The 9,062-nt window shown below is 42.5% G+C and overlaps 1 protein-coding gene across 1 annotated transcript in view; it reads right to left on the reverse strand.

Annotated features, from left to right (window-relative positions):
• The window catches only part of LRPPRC (leucine rich pentatricopeptide repeat containing), a 106,965-nt gene extending 97,967 nt beyond the window's left edge, over positions 1-8,998 (reverse strand). Inside the window, exon 1 of the mRNA XM_074222942.1 lies at positions 8,803-8,998. Coding sequence (XP_074079043.1) covers positions 8,803-8,954 — 152 coding nt within the window. The 5' untranslated portion in view covers positions 8,955-8,998. The remainder of the gene's footprint in view (positions 1-8,802) is intronic.
• Between the last annotated feature and the right edge of the window lie 64 nt (positions 8,999-9,062).

The following is a 9,062-nucleotide window of genomic DNA, read 5'->3' on the forward strand; positions in this document are numbered from 1 at the left end:
AACAAAAAAAGATGAATAAAATCTTTAATAAAAAAAAGATGACTCCCTGGATAAGGGCACAGAGTGGACATAATCAAAAATGAAGATATAAAAACAAAAGATAGAAATGAAAATTCTAAAAGTAGGGAAAGAGAAATCCTCACAATTAGAGATGTCCTGAAACAATGATTTTCTTTAGAAGCAATGAGTCCCCCATAAATGGAATGCTTCAAACAAAAGCTACAAGACAGCTAGTTGGGAGATTCTAGAGGGAATAAATACAGGCATTTGCATTTTATCTCTAATTTTAGAAAAAAGACTTCAATATAGTCTTTAAAGAAACTTGTGGGGGCGGTTAGGTGGTGTAGTGGATAAAGCACCAGCTCTGGAGTCAGGAGTACCTGGGTTCAAATCTGGGTTCAGACACTTAATAATTACCTAGCCGTGTGGCCTTGGGCAAACCACTTAACCCCATTGCCTTGCAAAAAAAAAAAAACCCTAAAAAAAAAGAAAAGAAACTTGTGAGGAGAATAAAGCCTCAGTTCTGCTCATCTGCTCAATAAATCCTAGTTCTGCTCATCTTTCGAATGACTTGAAAAGGAAAAAATTCTGTTTCCCCTCTCCTCCAAATATCCCCAAACTCCTGGCAAAAAAAAGGGGAGGAGAGACCAGATGTTGGTCATAAAGAACAAGAGGCTATGGTCCTTCTTATGCTTCTCACGCCTGGCCCAGAACTCCACCTCGTCACAATACTGGTTGCTTTATTCAACTGCCAAACCTGCAGATTTCCCTCAAAATCTACATATGCTATTCCTCAACTCATTGTATCTAGGGTCTCCTCCTCTTAACATCCTAATCCCTCCCTATACTTACTCCACTCTGAATTTCAGCTAGTATTTAATTTTTCAGTAACCCTCTCTAGAGCTGAGGCACTTTTAAACCTAACTGCTAGTGCACAGAAAGATTAATGATTATAAAAGAAGTGGGCCATCTAGTCAAGAAATCAGATAATCCAATCATACAACATATCTATAGGAAAGATCTCATCATGCTGGGTGAACCTGTTATGGAGGATCTAGGATGGAATTTGATAGGAGGACTTTTCATCTTTAAAATTATCACTAATAGGTTAAGATTGTCAATTGTCAGAGCTAAATAGTAAATTTCATCTGTTTAATCTGTTGAAATTAAGTTTTTAGTACACTAGAATTCATTTCTTTCTCCTTTCTATCTTCTTTGCAAACTTTTTTTGGGGGGGGGGGCGGGGTTAAGTGGCTTGCCCAAGTCACACAGTTAGTAAATATCAAGTATCTGAAGCCACTTTTGTACTCAGATCCTCCTGACTCTAGGATCAGTGTCCTAGCCACTGCGCCACCTAGCCGCCCCTTCCTTTCTATCTACTAACAAAGAAACAAGCTTTTGAATTGAAATGTATTTTTAAATTATTATAGTACAAAAAGATATTTAATATTAGCAGGCAACAAAATTCTCTCTAATGCCTAGACACCTTTGGGAACAAGATTGGGATTAATTTAAACCTTCTTCATTACATAATACCAGGTCTAGCTCTCCAGATTATTTTCCAGATTTTCACTGTAAATTTGCTACAGTGAAGTCCTATTCACATGTAAATGTATGCTTAAATAATATAGTTTGTAAATCTCAACCTCCAGCTGCTCTAATTTGTATCATACAGAACAAAGCCTAAAAAAACCCTTTCCCTCCAACTCTACCCTAATTCTCAATCCTAACTACTGATTTCTAATCTTCACCCAGCTATTTTGTTCTACTTACTTCAAGATTACAATTTAGACCATACCAGTTTTAACTTCATCTGAAACTACTACTCCAAACCTACAAAATCAGAGTTCTAAAACTCTACCACAGATTACATCATATCCTTCTACCTTCCCCTCCTTTCTCCCAAATCTGCTCTTTGCCTTCAATGTATACTTTGTCCTTCCTACCTAGTCTCCTAGTGCTTCATACCTTTTTTATCATTCTAGGTCCTAAGTTAGTTGGGAATCTAACTGTGCTAGTGTTTGTTGGCAATTAGAATGGAATCACTTGCTCCTTCTGCTTTTCTAATCCCCCTAGCTGCTTCTTTGGTTTCCATCTTTCTAATACCCTACCATATATTTTCTGTTTCTTCTCTCAAATGACTTAAAAATGCTCTAAGTTCCAGTTTGAGGCTCTTCCTGAGCTCATTCACACACCAGGTATTTCCGAATGGATGACTTGAAGGCATCTCAAATTAAATGTGCCCAAAATACAACTCATCATCTTTCCCTCAAAACCTACCCTTATTTAAACTTGCTTTAGTTTCTGCAGAGGGTGCTATCATCCTGGATATCATCCTGGATAACATCACTCAAACTTATATTCAGGCAACTGCTAAATCTCATTTTCCCTCTGTAGCATCTCTCACATCCATCTCAATCAAATTCCTAGTTTGGGGCTTCAGCATTTCTATTGGATTCAACCAACTCCAGAGCCCCACCAATACAAACAGATCAAATGTAAACTCTACTAATAATCCCACCCTACCTTTCCAGCCTTGGTACTATCTACCCTTCATATACTTTTATAGTCCAGTCATTTTCACTCTTCCTCAAACACAGCCCTCCAGCTCCTGCCGTCATTCTCTCTGAGCTCTGTTCCCCATGCCTGGCCTTCTGCCTGTTAAAGAGTTTCTAGTTTTCTCAGATCAAATGCTACTTTCTTTTTTTTCTAGTTTTTTTTGCAAGGCAAACGGGGTTAAGTGGCTTGCCCAAGGCCACACAGCTAGGTAATTAATTATTAAGTGTCTGAGACAGGATTTGAACCCAGGTACTCCTGACTCCAAGGCCATTGCTTTATCCACTACGCCACCTAGCCGCCCCCTAAATGCTACTTTCAACATGAAGTCTTTCCTGGTACCTTCAGATAACTAGTATTATCTTTACCCAAAAGAATTATCACTATAGGAACATATTCTCTCCCCAATAAACTGTAAGCTCCTTGAGGGCAGAGATCCCTTCACTTTTGTCTCAGTAACTCCTAAAGTCCATCACAATGCCTGGTATAAAGCAGGTACTGAATTGCCCATTGATTACTAAATTTTGCAGGTTGGCATCACTAAACCGTCATACTATCTAACCTCAACTGTGTCCTCACAACTACAAAAGGATTCTTCTATTATATTCAGTCCTGATTAACTCTTTACCAAATTGTTCAATGGCTATTCCAAACTGATTCTCTTCTCTCAAGTACATACATGCCCAGAAAAGATGAGCACATCAAATGGAACAATGGAATGCTTTGTTCTACATTCAGACTCCAGTTTTTCCTCTGGATGTGGATGGCATTGTCCGTAGTAGGTCTTTGATCACTGAACTGCTGAAAGGCAGCACAAACTGACTGGATATGGGAGGTGAGAATGAGGATGACATATAGATTTCAATGTGAAATCCTGCTAATATTTGGAAGCTCTGGCTTCCAAAAAAAATTAGGAAGAAAACCAGTACAGGGAAGTGAACCCCACAGGAAAATGAAGACTCAAAATAACCCAGTTTTTAAGGCTCTAGGTCAAAGAGAGGATCTGAGAAGCAAAGAGAAGCCAGAGAGCTTCTGTGAAGTCCTACTTCACAGGTAGAAGTTGCAGAGAAGCCTCTTTTGGTTCCATAGAAGAAAAGCTTCTTAATAATCCTTAAAGATTGTCAAGTACAGTTTGGATGACCATTTGATGGGCAAGCTTATCCAAGGAAGGAGTCTTGAGAGGCCTTCCCACAAAGTTTGTGCCTGACCTAAAGACACTGAAATCTGAGAATATATTTTGGAATTAAAAGTTGGTCCAGATAATGAGCCAAATATCTTTTCATTAAACCAGATAGCACTGACTCATATTGCCAACTGTTTATCTTCCAAAATATGAAAATAGACTGCATAAAATAAGCAGCACATTAAAAATCCTTCATAATAGCTGTTTACAAGTGTTAATAACATACTAAAACGACAACCACTGCCATAAGAAGTTATCTACTGAGCTCAGATCTTTCTTTACCACTATTAGCAATTACTCAACAACTTTCTAAAAAGGCAGAAACAGACTAGAAAAGTTGATACTGAAAGGTTAATTCCAATTTTTAGACATTTATTCTCTATCCAAGTAACATACATGTTATGTTATTGTGCCAGACACGATGTGAAGTCCTACAGATCCAAAGGAAAGTAAAAACACAAGTCAGTGGCTGCCCTAAAGAAGCTAGCTCATAGGAAGCACCCATGTTCAAACAAGACAGAAAAAGAATAAACTGGAGATGATCAAGAGGGAAATGCAGAAGCATTAAGTGGTATAAGAAGGTGAAACTTTAGCAGGGATTTAAAGCAGGGAGACAGGAAGAGTTCCAAAGTTGAATGTCAGCCAGTTAAAAAGCCCAGTCAGGTAATAGGTTATTCAGGCAGATGTCAGCAAGTAAAGTATTAGTAGACTGGAAAGGTAGAAAAAGGACAAGTTATAAAGGGTTAAATAGAGAATTTTTTTTTTTACATTTGATTCTAAACTAATGGAGAGCTACTGAGGTTTAAAGAGGGTGAGGAAGTCAGACCTCAAGTTAGGAAGATCACTTTGGTAGATGATGGTCTGAATGTGAGAAAAGGTTTCTTGAAGCAGGTCTCATCTAATCTATTACAAACAGATCAAATATAAACTCCAGAAAACTATTTCAATGGTCCAGGTATGAGGGGAGTGATCACATCGGAGGAGGCAGCACAAACTGAGTGGATATGAGAGGTAAGAATGGGGATGACATACAGATTTCAAGCTTGGGTGAATAGAGAAATGGTGGGACTCTCTAAAGTAATAAGAAGGCAGGAAGAGGAGAGGCTTTAGAGGGACAGGGAAAGAATAAGCTAAGTCTTAGACATATTAAATTTAAGATGTATGCAGGAGAGCTGGTTTGAGAAGTCCAGTGGATGCCAGAAGATAAAACCGAGAGCTATTACTGGAAAAGTACTTCTTGAGAAGAGTCAACAGAAGTATTAACATTGCTATTCCTCCAGGACTGATTATTTAATGGTCACTACTTACTTAGAAACCCACCAGAAAAATGCAATCCTTCAGGGCACACACACACTTACAACTAGTCAAGATGAATGCTGTTATATGAATATGTCTATGAATTAGCTGGATATGGAAATACTTCAAATGATCCATGACTTCAGTCCTGTTGCAAGGGATTAATAAGTAGCCCAAAAAGCCCCCTAGCCATCAAACTTCTATTGCTGAGTCTCCATACTTCCCTACCTTGGCCTAGCCAGACTGCAGGACACAGCTCTAAGCCTTTCCAGTAGTTTCCATTCCAATGAAACTACTAGATTCTCTTCCAAAAACAAGTGAATGTTTAATGGAAACAGGTCTGGTCTCAAAAACCAGAAGACCTGAGTTGAAGTTCTGATTCTTACACATCCTGGTTGTGGATCCTAGACAAGCTGTTTAATTTTGATGCTCTAAACCAGAGCTGTTAAAACTCTTGGCCCATTCTCCAGTGCACTCAGAACCAGATTAAATTTGGCTGGGAAATGCTTAACAAAATAAATACAATAAAAATAAGATTAATATTAATGATTGATTTTCTAAATCAATAAATATGCAGTCAGTAAGAACCTACTTGAGGTTGGTCAGTGATTTCAGGCCCTGTCAACATCATATTGTCTTCATTTTTAAAATGTCAAGTTATCCGTTTATTGTATTTTATTTATTTTGTTAAATGGTTCCACTTCTGTTTTAAACAACAAATACCCCAAGTTGCAGGGAAAGAACTATATAATGGTAATGTTGAGTTCCTCCTCTGCAACTTCTTTAGCCTTATGAAATCCCTAAGTCCTCCATTCCCAAGCTACTTAAAATGGAGACATGGTCTCTCCATGTCACTCAGCTTGAAAGCGCCAGATCTTAGGGTGCCAACTACTTCCCCCATTCCCAGGGACTAACTACTTCAATGAAGTGGAGCTCTGCCAGCCTCAAGCTCCCCTGGAGCTGGGCTTCTAAGGTCATACCACCACAAAATCATAGGGTTGGTTTAATGAAGAGCACTGGACTTTGGAGAGAAACTGGTATAAAATCCAAACGTGGCCAGTGTGTGTTCCTGGATAAGCTGCCTCCCTCATCTTTCTGTTCTCAGGTCTTGCCTCCCTAGCATGTGAGGGTAACCTCTTACAGTCACATCGTGCTGCTTGCTCTGTCCATCCTCATCATATCTCCTTCCTGGCAAATGTTAGATTCTCCCTCTAAGAAGTCAGACACCTCCATCATTTGGTTCCAGTCCAGAAAACTGGCCACCCAGGCAAATTTCATTCACCTCAATGCAACTCAATCTCCATCGTCCTCTTTAAACACTTCTCCTGCTGGAAGGTAAGCCCCCTGAGGGCAGGGGCCATCTGACTTGCCTGGTTCACAAGCTGCATTAAGTAAAGGGTTATCTGGGCAGAATCTATTATTTGAAAAAAAAGTGCTTGATGGTGTCAAGGTATTGAAAAGTGAGAGACTGTCCTTTGATGAACTAATAGCTGAACGAGCTGGTGTTCATGACAGGTACTACTATGCTCTAAGAAAGGACCAGTTGGAGGGCTTCAGAAAAACCTGGAACAACTTCTATGAACTCATGCAAAGTAAAGTGAGTAGATCCATGACAGTGCCCCCAGGAAGAGCAATACTATAAGGATGATCAACTGGGAAAGGTTCAATCACTCTAATCAGGACTCACTATGAAAAATGCTAAGACTGAAGCATACTTTTAAAAATTTCTTTCTGACCAATATGAAAATAAGTAATACACATGTCCTCATGTGTATAACTGAAATCAAATTTCTGGCCTTATCGAGGAGGGGAGGAAGACACTTGTAACTCAGAATTTTCAAAAATGATTATATTTGATGTTTTTGACATGTAATTGGGAAATATTTAGTGAAACAAAATTTTCAAAAAATTTTTTTGAAAAAACTCTTAACTGAGGAGAAATATGATTAGCTTAAGGTCTAACAATGGAGTGGCACTTTAATTCTGAATTAACTAATCTGAATAGTGGAGATGCTAATCCAATCTCTATTCTTAATAATTATATAGAAAAAAATTAGATATTAAGAATGTAAGGACAAGTTTTAGAGAAGTACCTTAAGCTCCTATTAGGGTATTCCTCACAAATATAGAACTAAATAGACTTAATAAAAGGATTTGTTTTAGAGATTTAAAAAATGATTCCACATACACAGAATATTCTTTATTAAAAGTAAATATTGTGTATTCTATATGATTCTATCCAGAGGCAGCGTGAAATAGTGTGTGAAGGGCCAAAGGACTTCCAGAACACCAGCCCTACATTTTTATTTGTGCTAGTGCAGAACAAAACTAGAATATTTGTTAATTTATTAGAACTTTTTATACCTTTGGAATAGGATTTCTAAGCCTAGTGTCTGATAATTCCTAAAAAAAAAAAAACATTTTTGATAATTATTTTATTCAATGGGTTTCCTTGAAATCTTATTAGTTTCATATATTGAAAAACATTTATTATTCAAAGGGGTCCACAGGATTCAGATAGGGTGTATGAAACAAAAAAGGTGTTTGAAGACACTTAAGGAAAAGGAAATGATTTGCACAAGTAGATAATTTTCCTGGCCCCCGGAGAGAGAGGCCATCAACTGAGCCATGGGGATAAAGAGAAGGGCACAAGCCATCCCTGCTCACAATCTACTGGGGAAGATGACAACAGATTAGTGAGCATCATATAACACCTGCTATGTGCCAGAACTGTATGAAATGCTTCACAAATATTATCTCATTTTTTTTAGGTTTTTGCAAGGCAATGGGGTTAAGTGGCTTGCCCAAGGCCACACAGGTATATATTATTAAGTGTCTGAGGCCGGACTTGAACGCAGGTGCTCCTGACTCCAGGGCTGGTGCTCTATCCACGGCATCACCTAGCCGCCCAGCTGCCCCTGGAGAAGCTTCTCAAGGCAGCAAAGTGAAGCAGTAGATAGGGGCCTTATTAGATAAGCAAAGAATCCTGCCTCATCGTCTGCCTCAGTTTCCTCATATGTAAAAGAATTGCCCCCCTTCCCAGGACTGTTTTGGGAAAGACTGAGATACAGTGCTTAAGCAGATCTCTGGGTACACAGAGGTTTCTACCAGAGCCAGTCACTGTGGGGATGGGTGATCAATCCCCCCCGGGGGGGGGGGGGGGGCCTGTGACAGCTGTCCAACACACAGTAGGTCCATGTAAAGACTAACATGGGTGATCAGTCCCCCCCGCTGTGACAGCTGTCCGGCACACAGTAGGTCCACGTAAAGACTAACGGGGGCGATCAGTCCCGCCCCCCCCCCCCGTGACAGCTGTCCGGCACACAGTAGGTCTGCGGGCCCAGCCGCTTGGGGCGGCTGCACCTTCCGGGCCGGTCCCCTCTGCCCCTCCCCCCCGGGGCCCCTCCCGCGGGCTCGGCCGCGCACGTGCGGGAGCTTCCTGGAAGGTTTAAAGAGCCCGCGCTGCCCGGAAGCGGCCGCGGAGGCGCGCACGCACGTGGCTCCCCCCCCCCGCCCGGCGCGCCAGCCCCCACGTGCCCCCCACGTGCCCCCCCGCGCCCGCCTCCGCACGCTCCCGGCCCCTCCTCCGGAGCCCCCCAGCCCCGCGCGGAGCCCACGTGGGGCTCTGACCTTCCCCGAGGCGCGGCCGCCCCGCGGCGCCCCGCGCCCGAGGCCGAGGCCGAGGCCGCCGGCGCCGCCCGAAGCGCGCCCCCTCGGCTTGAGGCACCGAGGCTCCAGGGCGGGGGGACGAGCGACCCCCGACTCACCTAGCAGGAGGCCCGGGGCGCGCCAGGGAGGCGGCGGCGGCCCGCGGGAGGCCCGCCCTGCCCGTGAGGCGGCGCAGGGGCAGCGGGAAGAGCGGGGCGAAGCCGGCCCCCTCCCGGAGGAGCCAGCGAGCCGGCCTCAGCAGCGCTGCCATGTCTCCGTGCCCCGGCGGTGGCTCCCGCAGCCTGGCAGAGGACAGGAGGAGCACGTGACCCGCGGGAGCCGGCGCGGCCGAGACCAACGGGCCACGGGGCGGGGGGGG

This window comes from Macrotis lagotis, chromosome 1 (genome assembly GCF_037893015.1).
Source record: "Macrotis lagotis isolate mMagLag1 chromosome 1, bilby.v1.9.chrom.fasta, whole genome shotgun sequence".
Lineage (NCBI taxonomy): Eukaryota > Metazoa > Chordata > Mammalia > Peramelemorphia > Peramelidae > Macrotis > Macrotis lagotis.